Source organism: Passer montanus, unplaced genomic scaffold (genome assembly GCF_014805655.1).
Source record: "Passer montanus isolate IOZ18808 unplaced genomic scaffold, ASM1480565v1 scaffold85, whole genome shotgun sequence".
Classification (NCBI taxonomy): domain Eukaryota; kingdom Metazoa; phylum Chordata; class Aves; order Passeriformes; family Passeridae; genus Passer; species Passer montanus.
The window spans coordinates 1,097,895-1,119,861 of record NW_024373812.1 but is presented as its reverse complement, the minus strand read 5'-3'; the positions used below and the strand labels follow the sequence as shown (position 1 = coordinate 1,119,861).

The window sequence follows — 21,967 nt, the reverse complement described above, 5'->3', positions numbered from 1 at the left end:
ATTGTTACAAAGGTGGTGAAATAATGCTTGGAAGTCTGTAAATATGTTTTTTCAGAAGCTGTCTAAATCACAAAAATAACAGTGAATTTCAATTCCAGAAATCACAAAATAGCAACGATGGCAAAGCAAGCAGGTTAATTGAAACAGTTTGCTAACAAATACTATACTGTCTTTTAAATAGGAGTACAGCAGTCTTTGCAGATTATTCATTGAAATGCACAGTGTGTGCTGTCCTTACATATCTAATTACCACCAGATTAGAAGAGCTTATGTGTTCTCTTTTTGCAAAACTTCAGTGGTAGAATTTTGCACATTTAGTGACATTTTTATAATAAATCTATTAGAACTACATTTGAAGCCAGTCTTGGTACCATGTTGCATCCACTTCCATCAGAGTCAATTTCTTGGTTTCAGCAATAAAAGATGAGTGTTTCAGCTATGAACAAACTAGAGTTATGTTTCAGAGCTGCCAGTTCAAAATCTGTAACTTGGACACTTCAGAATTTGGCTTAATTTCAGGATAAGAATTTTTGTATTTAGTCTAGCAGCATTAGTAATAAGACTTTCATGTTTATTGCATTCCTCTCAGAAGTTAGCATGCAGTTTAGTTGACAGTTCATAGGTTTCTTCTGTTAAGAACAAGCTGAAGTAGAAAAGTTACCTGGGTTTTAATTTCTTTTAACTTTTCCAGTAAATTTCATGCCTGCCAAAGGGTCATAATGTTGACTGAGATGTAAGTGATGCATTTGGATTGCTGATTCAAAGACTGTACTTACCTTCTTGTATTTCAGTTTTAGCCTAAATTATCTTGATTTTAGTTCTGAACTCTTGCACTGATCAGTAAAAATTTATTTCTCCAACATTTTTCAGTAAATCGTTTTGCAAATCATGGATTCAAATCCTTTGAAATGCTCTACAAAGCAACACGATGTGATGACAACAATCTTCTAAACAGCTTTACTGATGCATTTCAGACTGCACTTGGTAAAATGGTAGGTTAGTAAATACTCCTTCCCTTTGCATACTTCTTGAAAAATATTGTTACTTTTCCCAAATAACTAATTTTCTACAAGGAAATGACAGCAGAAGCCTGTAAGTTAAATCTGAGCTTTTCCAGAGGGTGAAAAGTTATTTTTAAAAATAAATATGATTCACTGGCATTTTAATGTAATTCTGTTTGGTATCCAATGTGGACCTGTATGGGACAGAATTTATGCAAGTATCCAAGTTTTCAATAGGCTTCCAAAGAGAACCTGTAGTTTTGAAATGCCCAATCAATTGTCCCCTCAGTGCTGTTTTTGAAAGTCAGATGTGATCATAAAATAAATGCATTTTATATAGAATATGTATAATATATAACCAAATAGTATGAATTGACACACATATGTACAAATGGATACATTCCACATTTGGTGTGTACCTCCAGGCACTGAAATCCAGTAGCAGTGATCTGCTCAGGTTTCATGAGTTTCTGAGTTCTCACTCTTATCATTAAGAACTGCACAATACTGAATTTGAAGAGGCCCTGTCATTCTTCTCTGCCATGGCTCTTGCTCTCCACTTCAATGTCACAATCTCCCCTGTTAATCCACAAATCTATCCTCATCTGAGAAGTAGAACCAGCAGAATGCTGAGTTCTGATCCCAGGTGTGGATGTCCAGGCCTAGTGCTACATCATTTTTCCAGTAGAGAAAACTGGGCATCTACAGGTGTTTTTGCACAACACAGCCCATAGTCTAATAAAAGGTTGTGTACTAACCAAAAAACATTGTTAGCACATACAGGTAGTGGGCAAACTCCTGCAGCTTTGGAAAGTATGTCAGTAACACTTTTCAAATGGCTGAAAAGTTAGGTGACATGTCAGGCAATGTCTAACACTTGGACATAAGTGCCAGTTACTGATTCAGGTTTGTTCTTTCCAGTAGAAAAATCTTGACTGGTTTTATTTCTGTTTCTTTCCCTGGTATCACCAGGTTCCAGTCCTTGAACCATTCCTATTGGCAAGTAAAAGATAATAAGAAAAAAGTGGGTAGTGACCTTACCAAGCATTTGCATCAAAATGCAACAGTCTTGAAAAACATTTGGAAAGGTTGTTTTGAATATGCTTGTTCCTGTTTCCAAGAATTTGAAGAAGTAAGGTTTGAAAGCTAGAAAAAAAGTGACAGCATTGTTTTAAACCTGACAGAATTACAAGTAACATAGCTGAAAAAAACACAGGTGCTTTATAAATATGAATTCTCCAGTCCTCTTTGGCAGGGGGAAAAATGCCTGAATTTATTTCTATATTCTTAGACTTGGCATGCAAGAGTGATTAATTGTAAGAATAATGTGATTAATTGTAAGAATAATGAATTGACATCTTCCCTTAAAAAGAAAAGATCTTCTATAATGAAGAGATTGTACTCACACAAGTTGCTTTCTTATTTCCAAATTGTATCACTAAAACATGGTCTTCTAGCAGACCTCACCAGGTTTATAAGAGACATGAAAGGAGAAATCTAGTGTCACTAACAGAACCAGTACTTTGCACTGTAATTAGAATTTTTTGTAAGTCAGGGGAGAGGGCTGTGTGGTTTTATGTTTTTAAAGTTATTCTTCTTTATGTTGAAAGGTCCCATCATTCTGTAATGATGTTGATGATATTGACTGCAGATTGGAAGATCAGACACAGAAACACTGCTTGGAATATAATTATGATTACGAAAATGGATTTGCCATTGGTAATTATTGATTCCATATGTTCTTAGCCATCCAGGTTTAAAGCAGCATGATTCCTGCCACAATGTCTTTAGTGAGACTTTTTTTTTAAAATAACTGTGGTATTCATAAGATAATAAGCATTTACATAAAAGGTTTTATAAAAATATTCTGGAGCTCTTTGATGTCTTGTATTGATGCTGCTTCCTACATAGTGTGGAGTAGAATTTCCTGGGATGCCTCATGGTGGGGAGGGAAAAAAGCACACACACACAGAGTCCTAGAAACCTGCTTGGTTAGCCTACAAAAAAAAAAGGAACTTCTTAAAAACATACAGTTTAAGACAAAAATACTGAAAAGTTACAATAAATAGATTTGGAGGTTGTTAAGAAAATGAGGAGCATCCGTGATGCCAGTTCAGATCTCCGCAGAATCCTCACTGTATAAAGCTATATGAGCCTAAGTTGGCCTATTTGCTGTGCAAATACTTCCTGTATGCACAGGCAGATTTTGCACCATGACTGTGGCCATATCAGAGTGGAAGCCATAACCATCCTAGTGGTTGTTCCCACTTTGGTTTATGCCAAAGTAAGTATGTTGTCATTTTCAGTCCATTTTTGAGTGGCTTAGTGTCCGTGTTGTACTGCTGTTGTTCTTGGCCTTTCTGAGTTCCATAGGGGTGCTCAGAGCAGAAAAGCTGAATGTGGATAACTTACATTACCTGTCTTATCAGGAGGCATTTTGGCAGATCCACATCAGAATCTGTCACAGGACTGTGCCTCTTTCACAGGTTTATAGTGAGGTTACTTGGTAGAACTTCCTGCTTATGCTCACCTCTGAGAGCATTTGTTTGTGTTCAGACGTGGGGCAGGTCTGGACGATCAGTCTGCAGCTGTCATCAGGGTAAGAGTGAATGCTGATGACAGCTGGAACTCATCTGTAAAGTTATGTGGAAAAAACACTTACAGACATGGAATGTAGCGTCCTATTCTCTTCTGGTTCATGTCAACCTCTTACCAGAATAAACTTGTTGCTGTTTTTTCAGGAGTTGCTCATAATTTTACACTTTGGAAGCAGGAGAGAGCTCTCTTCAGGTCATAAGAGACAGCAGTTTAGAAAATTAGTTGTGGAACACACGATATTAAACTGTGGGGTTAACTTGTCCTAGTTACCACTGTAAACAAAACAATATTTGTGCTACTAGCAGATAATTGGCAGATTTTTTTCCTATCTTGATGTCTTTTAAAAAATAATCTAGATCATTGAAATAGGCCACATCTCTCTAGATTTAGTAGTCATGAAAAAGTAGATTATGTACAGAAAATATTTTTATTGAAATCATGTGAGAGTGATGAAGGATATCAGACTAGGGTGAATTTTACTCACTGTGTGTTACAAGAAATGCCTATCTGTGGGTAGTAACATGGACAGGGTGATGCCTTTTCTGAGAGGCCAGACCATGTTAGAACTGTTCAAGAGTTGTTAGAAGAAGATGCATTGGAGACATGGCACAGGCTGTGCCATCTGTAAGTGGGCAAGAAGTGGAATCAAAGGCAATATGGAATTGTTGAAGAAGTTGCTGGCAGATGAGGGTGCAGGTGTGGGTTCGTGCAAGACAGAGGAAGAGAAAGAATTTCAACATGTGACTTTTCTTTAAAGCATTGACTAATTTCAGCAGACTCAGGACCTCTATGGTATCAATTAGGAGTAAGACTTTTCGTTAGTAAAAATGCAGGTACATTGGCCACTTGTACAGAGTCAAAGCCAGCACGTCATCCGGAGCTGCAAACAACAAATTGGAGCTGTATTTTAGAAATAAGTAAGAGTACTTACTTTCCACATGACGTTGCTTTTCTTTTTGTTTTTTTCTTAAATGTCCCACAGGACCTGCTGGCTGGGGAACAGCAAACCAACTGGATTATTCGTATGGTGATTTTGTTGATGCAGTACAAGGAGAAGACTTATCCAGGCATCTCTCTGCCTCTGAAAAAGCAGCACCTGCTCGGGTCAAAAGACATAAACTGAGTGTTCCAATGACTGACCAAAAAATCAAGTTAATATTTAACATCACAGGTGAGACAAGTCAAAACACCTAACTTCTCTGCTTTCTTCTTTTTAAAAATTGTTTCTCTAGTACATTCAATAAAACTTCAGGTCACAGAAGTCTGGTGAAGATGCAGATGGCATTTCCCTGGACACATTCATAGCCCCATTTCATCACAGACTTTCTTCTTGAGAGAAAGATCACAGCCTCGTTGTCATGGAGAGCTCTGTGCACATGGCCTCCTTTTCACTTTCCTCTGACAAGCTTTAGTGTTGCACTCTTGATAAGTTCCAGAGTACGCCGGAAGTGCTGACTACAAAATTTGTGTGTTTTTTGTGTTTGCTGTTTATATTCCAGCTAGCGTGCCGCTGCCTGATGAAAGGAATGATACAGTGGAACTGGAAAACCAGAGACGGCTCCTTAAAACTCTGGAAACTATCACAAACAGGCTGAATAGAACTCTCAATAAGGAACCTATGTATTCTTTTCAGTTTGCATCTGAACTCATTGTAGCTGACACCAACTCACTGGAGACCGAGAAAGCCTTTCTTTTCTGCAGGCCTGGTTCTGTGCTGCGAGGGAGAATGTGTGGTAAGCCAGATAACATGTTTCTTATGTGTATTTAAAATCCCTTTGCAAAACAATGTTTTAGAGGATGTTTGCAGAGGGTTATGACTTGACACAGTCCAGTGCTTGTGGTCTCCCATAACAATAAACTGCAAAAATGCTTTGCACAGTTTGACTTCCAAAGGATGTTTATGTTCCTAACCAAGGCCTGTGGAAAAGGGATGCTTTGTACCCAGGATTGCACTCCCAGGGGGAAATCAGGCATATCCTTGCTTGGCCATACAGAGAAAACAGTGCTTGGTATGCAGTCTTTTAACCCTGTTCGTCCTGTGAGTGATGTGCAGCTAAGGTGGATATTGGATTCCATTTCTTGTGCATAATTAAGTCTTTGCAGTGTTCCAGAGAGATGTCTCCCTGCCTGCTGGGGAACAGAGCCATATTTCATAAAAACTTTGTTTGACTAAATGGGAACTTCAGGGGCAAGAGAGGTATGCATGGTTTTTCACTCTGAGGGAAACTTAAGTTTCCAACATTCCATTACAGTCAACTGCCCTTTGGGTACCTATTATTCCCTGGAGCATCTTACCTGTGAAAGCTGCTGGACTGGATCCTATCAAGATGAGGAAGGGCAGCTGGAATGCAAAAGTTGTCCATCTGGTAGCTATACTGAGTATCTACACTCTAGGAGCATCTCCGAGTGCAAAGGTAGGGTGATATCCTTTTGGACCCATGGTGGAAGTACTGGATTGAAGCTAGCGTGTGAAACGAGGAGCAGTCCTAATTGCACCTTAATGCATATGCATAGGGAAATATCTGAGTTTTCATCACTGTTCTACCCTGCAGGATGGCCAGGCAGAGGTTCTGAGAAGAGTTGGCCTTTGATGCTTTGTTTAATGTCGGACTTTCATTTCTGTGATTGCATTTTTCAGACATGAATACACTTAAAATAATTCTACTGTCACCCTTGCCAACAACTTTCCATCCTATCCTACAGTGCTGAGGCATTGAACAGAACAGAAGTGCTATATGGTCATGACTTCTTCTGAAAAGGAAATAGCTAGTTTGATTTAATTTTTGTTGTCTTTATTGTCATTAGGTTTGTTGATTAAAACATGTAACTGAGTTGAGTAAATCGTCTGTGAGTCTGATTGCAGAGAATTCACTTGTTAATCATTCATAATTGCACTGTCAGTACCCTACCACAACTGTCTTTTTTTTTTTGCTCTTTGTACTCATTGAGTCCTTCAGAATAGAGTATGGTCCAGAAATAAAATTCCTTGTGATGTGTATTGTGATTTCAACATCATTTTCAGAGATCAGGAGCCATGTTTCCTCTTGGACATTGCTTAAACTTTCTGAACTCTTTTGCCTTATAGCTCAGTGCAAGCAGGGAACTTATTCACCTAATGGCCTAGAGACGTGTGAAACATGTCCACTTGGAACATATCAGCCATCATTTGGGTCCAGAAATTGCATCTCTTGTCCAGAAAATACATCAACAGTAAAAAGAGGTGCAGTGGATGTCTCAGCTTGTGGAGGTTTGTAACAGAAAGGGTAATGAATTTTTTTTAGACTAAATATTAAAAATACATAAACTGTTGTTTAAATGTCAGCTAATATTGTCCAATTCATCTGCCTGAGACTGAACTCCTGTTCTGGTTAAGTGTAGACCAAGGAACATTTGCCAGCAAAATGGTAGGTCATTTGCTGTTACGAATTGCCCTCCTTCTGATTCTTATGTAATGAGGAATAAAATAAAATCTGTGATGGGTACCTAAGTGAAAATAGAATATTTTTCTTTACAGAAGGGAAAGGGAATTGTCACTATTGTTTCTCCCTTCTTTTCTGTTCAAAAATTCTGAATTTTTACACAGTTTGCTCAGTAATTTTTTCAAATAAATTCTTCTCAATTGTCTTAGTCAGTCTTTGCCAGAAGAATTCCCAGGGAAACAGTCTGTAAGGATTCAAGGTGCAAAAAAGTCTTGTCTTTCTTGAGGGAGAAAAAAAACAACAAAAACAACTAAAACAAACAATCAAACAAAAAAAATTTAAAAACCAAAGAAACAATATCCAAAAAAAGGTGTGAGAGATAAAAGGGAAGTTCCATTTAAAAGCTGCCTCCAGAGCAGCAAAAGTAGTAAAATTAAATACTTCCTGAATATTGCCATAATCCTTTGAGAACAAGATGGCATCTCACAGAAGATTTTAAATTAACATTTCCTAGAGTTGTGAATTCCTGGCAGATTTCATCTTGTGCATTTTAAGTTTAAGAAGACACCATGACAGGAGAAGAGAAAGTGATTATAAAGAGGTGGAGGGAAGTAAGGTGCATGTGCAAGATATCAGGTTGCTCAAAAAGGTTTTCTTCCTCTTGCAGTACCATGTCTTGCAGGCGAGTTCTCTCGCACAGGTTTGACACCTTGCTACCCTTGTCCCAGAGACTACTATCAACCAGACCCAGGGAAGTCTTACTGCTTGTCTTGTCCCTTTTATGGAACAACAACCATTATTGGTGCCAGATCCATCACCGATTGTTCAAGTAAGCCAAATCATCTCTGCTGAATAAAGTGAGTAAGGGGGACATCTAAGAGATAGCCAGAAGTAGTCTTAACAGAAAACATCCCACTTACTCTCTGGACAAATGTAGGACTTTGATTTCAAGCAGTGAAGTTCTCAGCTGGTTCTGCCTACTGGTGTTGCCTCTGGTTTTAAGACTAGCTCTGATGCATGCCAAGGCTCAATAAACAGAGTATACATATGTATGTGTGTGTACACTGCCTATGTGTACTGTACACATATGCTATAGAGAGAAATATATATATAAACATACACTGATATGTATGTGCATGCATGTAACTGTATATAAAAAATATGAAATGTTTTTATGTGTACACACGTGTATGTGTTTTAGAAATGTTTGTCCTTACAAATACATATTTTTGTAATGGGTACTGTAAAGTTTCTTTTTATTCCCACAAATTCTCTTTTTTTCAGCGTGTCTTTAGGCACATAACTAACATGCAGTTATAATGCCCCCATGGAATAGAGACTTTGTTAAACAGTGTTATTCACAGTGCTTTCCTCTCTTACTCTTTAGGTTTTGGATCTACTTTTTCAGCAGCTGAGGAAAGTATAATGATGGTACCAGCCTTCCCAGAAAATATCAGCAAGCAGTACAAAGTCAGCAGTCAGGTAAGGACAAGTGTTATTTTCCAGTGCTATCTCAAATGAAGGAAAAAGCACTTTATGCAGCAGTAAACAAGTAAGACCTTTTTAACTGTACTTCTTTTGCTGACTTTATTTCCTGAAGAGATGAAAGCAATGGTTAAGAGGGGAACACTCAAACTCTCTTTGTAATTATAGAAGCACTTTCATTGAACAGAGGAAGTGTCATCAGCTGATGACAATCTTAAATTCTGGTTTTGAAGCCTTCACCTGATGTATTAAATACTTAATAAATTTGTAAAACAAAATGAAACTACATGGAAGAGGTTCAGACAATCTAGAAAAAGTATACTGACTGTGTTCAGTCATCTGACGACTTCTATATGCTGAGTTCCAGAAAATGCTGCCAGACATCTGAGTCTCAGACGTAAAATCTTGAGTTTACATGTTGTAGCACAGATATACTTGAGAGGAGGCAAGCAGAGCTCCCTTCTGTTTTGAGTACCCTCTCTGAAATACAGACAAGTGAAACTAGGCTAGTGACAGTGTTTGCTGGAGATGCCTCCTTGCCCCCACCCCATCACCCCCAGTCTTTAACTCTTGACGAGACTGCTTTGATTGAATTGGAATTTGGGATATTCTGTAAAAAAAAAGCAAAGCTGACTCATGGCAAATTTGTCCTGAACCATTATATAACAAAGGGACAGGAGACAAATTGATCTCCTATGGTTTTAATTGATCATTTACTTAAGGGCTTTGATGAATTCAGGTTTGCAAGAATAGGAGAAATAATGCCCCATGGTGAAGTTCCCTGCCAGGCCACCTGATGGCCAGTAGCAGGAAGTGGTAGCTGATGAAGAGGGACACAAAGTGGAGAACTTGCATATAAATGTAGTTTAATACAAACTGTGAACCATAGCTCAGACAGTTTTGAGGAGATTTTTCTAAGTAAAACTTAATTTTAAAATAATATTCATGTTTGTGGTATTTTTCGGTAGGAAAAACCCCACAAATAGTTAGCATGATGGGAAGACAGAGGAGGAACTAGAAGCTAAAGCTGGTGACTTTTTTTATCCCATCTTTCCAAAGTGACTAGTAGGGCATACAGTTTACAAAACTAGGGTATTGCTTGCCAGCTTTGCTGTAAGTGTATCATTTGTGCCTTTGGCAGGTCTTTCATGAGTGTTTTCTGGAACCGTGCCACAATAATGGGACATGCAAGCAATTGGGAAGTGGATACATTTGCATATGCCCGCTTGGATATACAGGTAAAAAACTGGGAAGCAGGTGAAGTAGCTACTACTTCATGATGCCCTTAAAATGAGGAAGTTTTAAGGAGCAAAAGCATTTCGGTATAGCCTAACTAATTGGAATATTCATCACGTTTAGAATATATAAGAAACAGATACTTCTTCATGTCCTTGTTGAATTATGGTCTTTTGCAGAAAAGGTTTTGAATGGGATTTCTTTTAATGGAATTAGTGGATGTGAAAGTCCTATCACTTGGCAATATTTATCATTAACAAAAGCTATAAATTTGCAGTCTTGGCAGGTAGTTCCACCTGTACAGAGCCTGTACTTGTCTTCAGTGTTAGCTACCCAGTTGCTTCAAATCAAAGAGATGTCTTATAATTCAGCTGTTATCAAGAAGTTACTTTTGATTGCCCCTCTCTGAAGCGGATCAGTCTGTTCCCAATGTGCATCACACCTTTCTAACAACACTTGTCTTAGGTCTGTGTTAAAGCACAACCTAATGAAAAGATAATAAACCTGAATGTCTGTTAATGTAGGCAATCATGTTTTCCTACATTAGATAGTCATGGCATCAATTTTTCTGAAGAATTTTAAATTTTGTCTGAGTCCTTTTTCTTTTGCATTCTAGGCTTGAAATGTGAAACACAAGTTGATGAGTGTAAGTCATCTCCTTGTCAAAACAATGGAATATGCAAAGATGGCATTGGGACCTTTGTTTGCCACTGTCAACCAGGCTATTCAGGTAATTTGTTCACTTCATAGCTTTTCTTCAGACAGGTTTGCTTTCTGTGCCAAGTAACACAAAGCACAAGTGCTGTGTAATTCCACATCCCATTATAACAGGAAAACAATATGATCTACAGGTTAGAGTAAGGTTCTACTGTATGTGAATAGGTTTTGAAATAGAAGGGCAAGCATCCAAGGATAGGGTGTGGGACTGTGTCTCTGTGTGTGTGCCTGTATCCTTCTCCTTTGTGACATTTCTGGTCTGAAAAGAGGAATAAGGTTTAGGGAATTAGTAAATACTAGCGGGGGAAGTGCTTGTGAGACTAGACACAGAATTTATGTAGTTACTTTACTTCAGCCTTAGGAATAAGTGAATGGAATTTTGATTATATTTTTTCTCAGTGTTTTTAACTGTCACCAGCGTGCACATTGAAGGTATTAAAATTTGCAGGGAAACTAACACACTTGAATAGCTGGCCAAAACAGCACCTGAAATGCACCTAAACAAGCACGTTTATAAAGATGGAAATAAAACTACTGAGATGATTTTGTGTGATCAAAAAAAGGTTGCGTTTTCCATTAGAAATATTCTCCCTCACTGTTCATGTTTATGACTATGCATTTATCAGTATCAGCATTAGCTGGATGGGTTTTTAAACGTTATAAAGATACACAATGGACTTTGCATATTGATCCCAGCATCTAAATAACACAGATTATCTTTGGAGCTGTTTCAGTAGTGCAGTCAATCACATAATTTTGTCACCCGCTCTTGGTAACCTTTGTCATGCTCGCAGTACGGTTTTGTTCTGTTGTCCACATCCAGTCACTGCAGCATACAGTCTGTGACTGTGTCTTGATCATGCCTTGTAATCCTTGGTTTTCAAAGGTCTCTTGTGCGAGGAAGACATAAATGAGTGTAGCTCCAGTCCATGTTTGAATGGAGCCCACTGTGTTGATGGCAAGAACGGTTACCGCTGCACATGTGCAAAAGGGTTCACAGGTACACCTTGTTCTCTTTAAGCCAGCTTTTACTCTTTCTGACCAAAAAATGTGTCTTCCTACCCTACCCAACATATTTTCATCCCACTAGTATATAGTAATATATATATATAATATACTACATGTGGATATGAATGTAAGTTATGGTGTTCCTTAGGTCCATCTAAGACTCCCTGTAGTGTTAATATGTCTTTAGAAGGATTTACTAAGTGCTACATCTTCAATTACTAATTTTGCCATGAACTTGCTGTGTGATGTTAAGGAACTTATAACAGCATTCTAATGGGTTCAAAACGTTGTTTTTAATTTTATTTAAAAATAAAAATATTTTTACAGTAGATAAAATGGTCTATACTAAAACTACTCCCCAGTCCCATAGTCTCCTTTCACAGATTTCTATAAGAAATACACTTATCTGTTGATTATCATGTTGCCAAAAAGCTCCACTATAAAATCACATGCAGTTTCAGCGCCTGTGACATAGGGCCTCTTTCACATCATAAATCACAGAATCACATGTTTCTGGCTTTCACATCTCTCCTTAGCATTAGAGTTTCAGCCAGATGTCTTTTATAGTAGGTTTTCATTAGATACTCAGAATAGTTTCTCAGGTGATTTCCTGGTTTACCCTGACTTAGTCACATTTAAATTTGACGGTTTGTTGCATGTTATTTCTGTAACTGTTAAGATGGTTCCCATAATTCTTCTGTGTTTTCTTAACCTCTGTTAATGGAGTAAATTCCAAACCTGCATGTCTACTGCATGGATATTTGCTTTTCTTTAGAAGATCAGCTGCATCCTTTAAAAAATTGGGATGGGTTAATAATCCTCTTTCTTAGGTTGAATTAATCTAGAGTTGTTACCTTGTTCTTCTTTTTTCCCCCCTCAGGTGATCACTGTGAAAGGGAGATGAATGAATGCCTTTCCAACCCATGTCTTAACAGGGCTGTTTGTGAAGATCGAGTTGGAAGTTTCTCCTGCAAATGTCTCCCAGGTTTTACTGGTGTCTTGTGTGAGAGAAACATTGATGAGTGTCTCAGTAGACCCTGTAGGAATGGAGCTACATGCAGAGATGGTATCAACAGCTTCAGGTGAAAAACAGATGATTGATGTAGTAAAATGTGGAAAGTCAGACATGTTGAGGTGCTTCACCCTTCTCAGATTTCAGCAAGCATATTTTGGCAGCCTGATCCAAAATAAATGGTCCCTTTATAAAGAGGGAGATCTTAAAAGACAAGAAAATATGGATATATTTTCTTAAGAGTGTCTTCACTCTTAAAAAATTCCAAGGAAAACAGCAAAAAAAATATGCAGAGTTTGAAATGTAAGCATGGTAGGGCTGCATGGTTTTAATACTGATCTTCCAAAAGATGTCCATTTGTCCAAACTTCAGGGGCTTATCTTGCTTTCCACTGCAATAATACACGATGACCAATTATGTACCTGGTAATACTACATTTCTATAGCTTGGAAAGACAGGGATAGCTGTACATATTGAACCTATAGAGGTTAAAATACAGACCCCAGTGGAAATTTCCAGCTATTCAATTTTATTATTTAGGGTATCAGAACTCAGATCAGAAGCTACAAATGCCATCAGAAGTGTCATATCCTAGATCACTGTATAGGTAGGTGGGCCAGCTGTTAACATCTGTGTTTAGTCTAGTCTTTCCCTCCCAAAAGCCGCAAAAGTTTTGGTGCCGTTCAAGCATCTTGGTTTTTCAAGTATCAAAGGTTTTGGTGTCTTTATACCAGCTTGCTTTTCCCTATAAATTAAGGTGACTATCTGAGAGGTTGAATACCTCTCATCTTTAATTCTGTGTATGTAAGAGGTATGTTCTACTCATGGAAGTGCAATGGTTATGTCTCACAATTTCATATAAAGAAATGCAGGCTGTTTAAACATTGTATTGTCCTTGTCTAGAAATGTTATTATTCAGCTAATAGAGTGCCAGCATGCTTAAGAGGAATTACCAAAGTAAAACTCCATGAATTCTGTAATATATAATCTGTTGATTTTTTTAGTATTATATCTATATAGTATTTTAGTTATATACTGTTCTCACTGGCAGATCTGGCCTCATAGCTAGAATTCTTTGTTATGATGGCTGTCACCTTTGAAGTGTGCTTCTCTTCCTCCATAGGTGTCTGTGTGTGACAGGGTACACAGGACAGAACTGTGAAGTGAACATCAATGACTGTGCCTCCAGTCCCTGCTTAAACCAAGCCACCTGTGTGGATGCCTTGAACTCGTACGTTTGTAAATGTCCCCCTGGCTTTACAGGCAGCAGGTGTGAAACAGGTACACAGGACTAAGTCTCAGAAAAAGGTGGCTTGACTAAGTCTCTGTGCAAGATTTTCACTGGCTGGGCTGATTTCATACAGCTTCCCCAGAAAGTAGCTAGGATGGTGGGACTGTGAGAGGATGAGTGAAGCCTGTGTGACTGCATAAGTGTAATTGCAGACAAGTAACAGCATGTGTCTGAGTCATTTCTCTTTTCTAATACATGGTTCTAGTTTTTTAACTAACCACGTAGATCTATTAAAAGTAATTTGTATTTGCACTGTGTATCTGATTTAAGTAGATCTTTCTGTTTCTTGTATTTTGTGTAGGGCTTTGTGTCACAGGGTTGGAGATTAGTAAGGGATAGTCTTAGCTTCAGAAGTCCTAAAGACATCAAATTCCCTACAGGCAAAAGAGTATCAAGTTTGCTATGGACAGATGGCATGGGTCACACCTCTAGCACTTCTTGGGGATACTGGAGACCACAAGGTTTAAAATCCCTCTCCCTGAAAATTACAAAGTAGCTGGTGAATCTTTACACAGAAGCTATGTTGATTTCATAAAGACAGTAGAAGATATTTACACCTGCCATGCTGTGTCAGAGTTTAACACCTACCTTTCAGGAGAGCTGCACGTGATAACATTACGTGTAGCATCCTTATAAAGCATGTCACTGTGCACTGAACAGTAGCACAGAAGTGCTGTCCCATACCAAGCAGTGTATTTCAGTAACTCCAGAACAGGAAAAATCTTGAGTTGTTTTGAGTTTTTTCTTCAAAGCCTGATTAAATGGAACCAGGTGATTATACCTCTTTATGTTGTTGGATGGTAGATGGTAGATGGATATGTTATTTCAGTGATAGAGGACAGAGAAGAAGGGCTCATGTTCATGTTATTGCTAGATAATCAGTCTTTTCCAGATATTTGTCTTCAAGCACTGCATTCTAGCCTTGAATTCTGTATTCTGGCTGATGTTAGACTGCCAAAAGTTCTTTCTACCTCTGTTCAAGTTAATGAAAAATTTTTGTAGCAGGACTTCATTCCACTTTATTTCATTTGCTTAGATTTCATTGGATTCTCTTTCCATGTTTGTGTGAATATCGTTCTTAGTACTCTTTGTCTTCATTGCAGAACAGTCCTCTGGTTTCAATCTTGATTTTGAAGTCTCTGGTATCTATGGATATGTCATGCTTGATGGTGTTTTACCATCTCTTGGTGACATCACCTGTACATTCTGGATGAAATCCACTGACACCACAAACTATGGGACTCCCATTTCTTATGCAGTAGAAAATGGAAGTGATAATGCATTTCTTCTGACTGATTACAATGGGTAAATCACAGTTTTGCTTTTCTATAGCTTACAGATGTCTTGGATTGATAAAGGAAGTGTAGAACACAAGTTTGAATGTAAGCTTTACCTGCTTTGGGGTAGAAAAATCTGCACCCAAACTCCCTTGACAGAGTTGTCTCTTTGTTTTCTTTTTTTTTTTCTTTCTTTTTTTCTATCACTTTTTGCCCTATAGAAGAGTAATGGCAAGAGAGAGTTGAGAATTGTGAATTTAGACAATATGATTTTTTTTCTGTATTATATTCACATCTTTTCTTAATGGCTCATTGAGACAATGAGTGGAACAAATAGAGAATCACACTTAAAGTACTTCTGACATGATTCTAAAAGCAGAGTATGACTTGCACTTTTACAAAAGCAGAGTGTGACTTGTAGTGTGACTCCAAACTCTACAGGAAAATTTAAGAATCCACTATGTAGCCATGACTTGAGCCTTAATATTTTGTTACAAAAGCATGTCACTTATGTTACCGTGCTTTGCATATGATAACCAACGTCCAGGTCTTCTAGGAGAGAGATATCATCTATGATGATCTTTCAAGAGAGATTTCTCCCATGATAGTTATTACATGCCAGTTATCTTGTTAGTCAAATGACATTCCTTTGAGTCATGGGGGACAGACCATGCTTTTAAAGTACTTACGTGAAGCTGAGTATGCCTATGTCTTCCTTCCATGCAGCTGGGTTCTTTATGTGAATGGGAAAGAGAAGATAACAGACTGTCCTTCAGTGAACGATGGTAACTGGCATCACATTGCAGTGACGTGGACGTGCAGGGATGGGGCATGGAAGGTGTACATCGATGGAAAACTGTCTGATGGAGGCAGCGGGCTCTCTGTTGGATCAAAAATCCCTGGTATGCTTTATTTATATCATACCACATCTGATGCCTTCATTATGTTTTTATTGCAGAATATTCAAGAAAATGTTTATGGTTTTTTAGTATATATTCACATTTTCATCATTTCTGAAAAGCTCATGTTTGCTGTTCTTTTTTTGTGAGGACAGTTCTCCCCACCTCAGCATCACTGAAGACAAAATGCACATTTCTAGGGTGTATTGGTAGGTAGCTTGTTTTATGAACAACACAGTTTAGTCCACAAAGGCTGGTTCTGGGATGGCTTTGTGAGAATAAGTGTCTCACTCGACAAAATTAATCTTACATATATGTGTTCAGGGTTGATTGACTAAGCCTTTTCCTGTTCTTTTCAGTCATATATTCAAAATTATGTTTATATTTTTTTCTAACAAGGTGGGGTTTGCTATTTCATTGTTTCCTGTGATCAGTCGTCTATAGAGTAATACCAGAGGGCGTAAAAAGGAGTATCTTCAGCATTGAAGAGCTATGAAAAGCCTGGTATTATTTGGCTGCAAAGAGGTTTTGTTTTGGTACTGTTTGCATACTGCCACCATCCAAATTTACATAGAATTTCAAAATAGTATTTTATTAATATAAAAAATACAATATTAAAGCATTTTAGTCCATGATCCTTATGTTTGCTCCATCTTTCCCACTTAAATTGGAGTTCTCTCCAGAGATAAGACCTAAGGAAGTGTGCTGTCTCCATTACTTTTTAACCTTGTCCACATACCCTGTGATATAGAAGATGCATGTTCGCATCACAAGGAGAATAGATTTAACTAGCATGCCATGTCTCAGAGCATTAACTACCCTCAGTGTGTTCTGAACACACTGTATGGAATCACGTTTGACCTGCATGACTTTGTAAGCTTTTGTTTAAAGCAGGAAGTCTAAGTTGGTATTGTAAAATGTGCCCCACCTGCTCAAAACTGCGTTTTATATTGCTGTGTGTAATGCTTCAAAAACTGACCGACAAGTGATCTCTTTGAGCCAATATCATTCTTGAAACAGCCATAGGTGATTTCTGCTCCCATATGTGTTTGACAGTCACTTCCAAATTGCTATGCTGACCTATCTCAGTCTAACATAAGGTTTCCCAGAGATTTTGCTGAGAGAGTTTGTTGAAGGTGGCTGGTCTTCACTGCAAAATCCGAGTAACATGGGGCAGCAAAATTTTTTTTTTGCTTTGTTTTTAATCTTCTTGTGGGATCCCTGCTGTAAGGCTTTGTTTCCTACCCCTCTTCAAATTCTGAGTTTAGGTGGTGGTGCACTTGTTCTGGGTCAAGAGCAAGATCAAAAAGGAGAAGGATTCAATCCAGCTGAATCTTTTGTGGGCTCCATCAGCCAGCTCAACATTTGGGACCATGTACTTTCTCCACAGCAGGTACGTCCTGAGTGCAGTGTTTGAGCAGAGGGCTCTGAACATAGGCTGAACCTTTGAGAAGACACTCTAGGTTAGCATATTGGGTACCCCTACACCCACAGAAGTCAGTGGGGACCAGAAGGAGTTCTGGCTTAGGGTAATAAGCTTTGTGTGGTTAGTAAAGTAGCTTTAAGCAGAACTAAGTCTGGTAAAATCAATACTGAGTCACCTTCTGTTTTGATTGAGCCTTTCTGTAGTAAGTGGCTTCAAAACAGGAAGGAAATAATGTATAAAAATTAACAGTTCTGATAGAAGAGAGAGAAATCCAGTGAAATAAGCAAAGTGCTTATTTTACAGACTACATACAGTTTTCTCATTCTGCTGTTAAAACTTCAGAAGGGAGACATCACAATTTCAGTCAATGCATTAGACACTGAAAAATCTAAGCTATATAGTTCCAGAAAAAGTCTGAAAGGGCAGAATAACTGGAATTACACCTAATCAGGACCTAAAACAAAAGCTTGACATGACCAAATTTCCACTGAGTTAAAAATTAATAAAGACTGAAAGATGTCTGCAAGGACACTAATCCCTCAACTTCTCTGGGAGCCAAGCTTCAACTCAGTTATCATCAAGTGGAATTTGTTTCTCTATGCCTGGGTGGGACTTCCCACTTCCATTTATGACTACTGCTTGTGTCTTCCACCATGTGCTGCTGTACAAGCATGTCTGTACCTGATCATCTCCCCATACACACGGGGCTGCTGAGAAGTGTCCCAATAGCTGTTTCTGCCCTAGGCTGAACCAAGCTCTCCTCCCAGGGCAAATGTCCCATCCCATCTCTGAGCTTGCTCCAACTTGTCGATGTTTTTCTTGCTGTGAATAATCCAAAATGGAATGCAGTACTTCAGATGTGATCTAATAAGCATTGAGAAAGAATAATCACTTCCTTGGTTTTCTGATGGTAACCCTATTCACTCAGCCAAAGATGCTATTCGTCCTCAATATTTGCACAGTGCACAGCTGGCCCGTACTCAGCTCATTGCCTGCCAGAGTCCCTAAGTTCTTTTCCTGCTCTTGGCTTTCTTCACCTATATTGTTCAGAATTTTTTTCCTTCCCATTTTTCCTTGTTGAATTTTTGAAGTCTGGGTTGGCCCTTTACTCCAGCCTGTCAAAGTGCCTATGTATGCAACTCTGTCCTCCAGCACACTGACTGGTTATATTATCACCAGCTTGATATTATCTGCAAACCTGATGACAGTGCTCCATCACTGCTTCCTGCTCATTAGTATTTAAATCCTGAAGGTCAGAAGTGTTAAACTGCTGATAACACTCAAACAACAAAGGCAAATGTTTAAAGTTTGTGGCATTTCTCTGGGGAAGAATTTGCACATTAATTTTGTACAGGTAAACTGTCACTCTGGTAGCTTTATTGTTGAATAGAAAGCAACAGAAATGTGAGTAGTGTATAGGGAACTGTAAGGTCCTTTCTGACCCTCCATTTTCCATCATATGGCTTGAAAGGGCTGATTTCCAAACTTGTTTTTGCTACATTGGAAATTTTTTCATGCAGATTCCTTGCAATTTGTTTGCAGCCTTTGGCCTAAGCAGTTTCCCTTAGCACAGATTGCTGAAATGAGAACTTTGAAATGGCCTCAGAATAAACAGAGAACATCAGTTCCTTTTCCAGCTATAGTGACTCTAGAATAAAGTCCAATTTGCCTCAATGGGTTCAGAGCAGGGACAAGATGAGAACAAATCACTCCAAAGTTCATGATGTACCTTTCCTTCTGACAAGGATAGACACTGTAGAATATTATTCTTGGTGGTTGAATTTATCTACTGGAAACTTGACAGAAGGCCATCACCCATCTGAGAAAACTTTTCCATCAGAGGCATATGACCAGGTCTTCTCTCAAGATACTAACCTGCTGTTGAGCTAATAGTGTGTTCCTTTGTTCCTCCAGTGCTTAGCTGGCCCGTATAGTTCCTGTTTCTATACTCCATTACTTATGTCCCTCTCCCGCTTTGGTTGGGCCTTGCCTACAGTGTTTTAGAGAGTCTAGTTAATTCAGTTTACAAAACTTGTGTTCTGGAAACAACTAATTGCCTTGTTAAGCTTCTCCTTTTTGTGTTTATGTCCCTCATATGTGGTGCTGTGCTAGCAGTTTTCAGAATACAGATCTTGAACATTAAGTTCCTTTTGGCTCCTATTTGACATTTTCTGCAAATAGATAAGTATTCTCTTCAGGTTGCAGCCTCATTACTCTCTTTTTCTGTGACGTAGATGTGTTCCTCTTATACACTAACAAATGAAATTGTGTCTCAAGAACTGTGTTCAATACCTTGTTTGTATGTCAAGTAGTCCTTCAGGTAGTGACTCAGCACGAACTGTCCATATCTAGATGGCTTATAAGAACAGTATAATAAGTACTTCAGCCAGGAACCTCTTGTGCTGGAAAAGATGAGCATTACTCCCTCAAGGATCTGTTCTAGTGTTGCATACGTGCATGAAGGGATTTTTTTTTTTTTTTAATATTCTTTTCCTACACTGTCCTTAAACATCACCTAACCAACTGTTTTAAATCCATAGGTAGAATCTCTGGCTACATCCTGTCCAGAAGAACTGCAAAAAGGAAATGTACTAGCCTGGCCAGATTTCCTGCCAGGAGTTGTTGGAAGAGTGAAGATAGATTACAAGAGTATATTTTGTGCTGGTTAGAATTTTACTTCCTAGAACCCTTTTTTTTTTTGAGCAGCACTATAAGACTCTTTTATGGGGTCATCTAGCTAACTTGCAGCCTTTGCTCTACTAACCTTGAATAAATTATTTTGATAATATGACACTTAGAACATGCAGTCCTTCATTCTTCAAATTCCAGGGTTTTATAACAAAAGTTCATTGAAATCTCTGACAAAAATTTATTGCTTCCTGAATTGAGATGGGAAAAGAGTGCAGATGGTAGTGGATCAGGAAAAAAAGTCCTGCCTTTTATTCTAATAATCATTGTACGGTATTAAAATACTTGCTGCCTCCTTGCTTTTTTTCTGTAGCTTCCTTTTCTGATTTTATATGTAGGTGATTTTCAAAACCCTCTAGACCCAAGTGGGATGTAGCATCATAACATTTCTGAAAGCTTTTTCCTGGGTAAACTTCTACAGGATCAAACAATCACATAACCAGTTTATTCATTTCAACACATATTTGTACCTTTTACTGAGTGCATATATTCTGTTCACAGATTGTCCATCTTTGCAAGGATCCATACCACATCTGCGGGCCTCTTCTGCTGATTTAAAGCCAGGGTCAAAAGTGAGCCTTTCCTGTGACCCAGGATTCCAGATAGTGGGAAACTCTGTTCAACACTGCCTTAACATGGGACAGTGGACACGGCCTTTTCCCCGATGTGAAAGTGAGTTGTCTCAGTGAGCTGGCAGGATTAGGAAACTGTGGTGTTTATTTGGATCTTATCACTATTCATGGCCTGGGGTTTTTTGTAGCTATCATGCACTTTAATCCATCCATGTTACAGCATATTACATCTATGCTTAAAACTAAACTCATGTGTTGCTGAGCAGAAGCTGTATCATAACCATGTTCTTACATGTTTTTCATTCAGTTTCTAACATCCATGACTGTTGGAGAAATTAGTCTATTTGGATTAGCAATCTGGAACTTTCCTCCCTAGTGTTATTAGGAGTGTGGAAGATGCACAGGAAATGCTAAAATATCTCTGTGATTTTTATATGCCGCTGAGAATGTCTGGTTTGAGGTAGAAGCCTTGACTTGAGTAAGTTATAACCTAATTTCTTTATAGGCAGCATATATTTGTGTTAGGACTTGGAAGTGCTCCAAGATTTACAGGATTTCCTCAAAGAAACTGAGCTGTATGTATTCAGGCTGCCAAGTTTCTTTTGGTTGTATGTTCCCTGCTGCTGCTTTCTCCTTTCCTTTGGTGGTCCTCTGTTGTGACTGCACATATGACTGCAGTTGCTTGTGTTGGAGCTGATTACATTCTTCCTTTCAGCAGAATAGTAAATAGCTCCAGAAGTAGATATTGCGTAATCCTAGAATTCATATGTAGTTTGCAGGAAATAATAAAATTTGTTAAAAAGGCCTTTAAAATAGTTTGATCTGAATTTTAATGTCTTCCTCTTTATTCAGTTACTTGTAGCAAAAGTCTCAGCTTCCATGTAAACAGCATGCCCATGAGGATTTACCCAAAAACAAGTCCTGCTGGGCAGAAGGAAAGCTCACTGGCAGAGACAGCTTTGCTCTTTCTTGGTGTGTGATCTGTGACAACCACCAGAATCCTGTTAGTGTTTCTGATTTCTCTGCATTGGGCCAAGCAGTTTTACCTGCTGAGGTCAGAACTGAGACAGAGCAGGGCTGACCTGCCATAAACAGGCTGAGTGGGTGAATGCTAGACTTGGCCACTGGCCTTTACTTTCAAGGCACCTGCTCCACGAGGACCTGATGAATGAAAGTTACTTGAAGATACCTCTTTTCTGCATAATGAACTACAGGTTTATACTAATGGTGTAGGCCTGAATAAGTACTTACTGAATCAAGCTCAGTGTAATCACTGTCCTGATCCCATCAGGATCCTTTTCCTCTTCTTGGTGCTAAATACCCTCAAAACCACAGATG

At 38.5% G+C, this 21,967-nt stretch overlaps 1 protein-coding gene across 1 annotated transcript in view; it reads left to right on the top strand.

Moving 5' to 3' along the window:
* Positions 1-21,967, top strand: part of SVEP1 (sushi, von Willebrand factor type A, EGF and pentraxin domain containing 1) — a 118,436-nt gene that overhangs the window by 56,569 nt on the left and 39,900 nt on the right. Inside the window, exons 13-30 of the mRNA XM_039733256.1 lie at positions 871-992; positions 2,612-2,720; positions 4,582-4,770; positions 5,099-5,332; positions 5,852-6,013; positions 6,685-6,846; positions 7,686-7,847; positions 8,406-8,500; positions 9,645-9,741; positions 10,356-10,469; positions 11,343-11,456; positions 12,345-12,546; positions 13,600-13,757; positions 14,871-15,072; positions 15,771-15,946; positions 17,212-17,336; positions 19,910-20,033; positions 20,559-20,729. Of these exons, the coding sequence (XP_039589190.1) occupies positions 871-992; positions 2,612-2,720; positions 4,582-4,770; positions 5,099-5,332; positions 5,852-6,013; positions 6,685-6,846; positions 7,686-7,847; positions 8,406-8,500; positions 9,645-9,741; positions 10,356-10,469; positions 11,343-11,456; positions 12,345-12,546; positions 13,600-13,757; positions 14,871-15,072; positions 15,771-15,946; positions 17,212-17,336; positions 19,910-20,033; positions 20,559-20,729 (2,718 nt within the window). The remainder of the gene's footprint in view (positions 1-870; positions 993-2,611; positions 2,721-4,581; positions 4,771-5,098; positions 5,333-5,851; positions 6,014-6,684; positions 6,847-7,685; positions 7,848-8,405; positions 8,501-9,644; positions 9,742-10,355; positions 10,470-11,342; positions 11,457-12,344; positions 12,547-13,599; positions 13,758-14,870; positions 15,073-15,770; positions 15,947-17,211; positions 17,337-19,909; positions 20,034-20,558; positions 20,730-21,967) is intronic.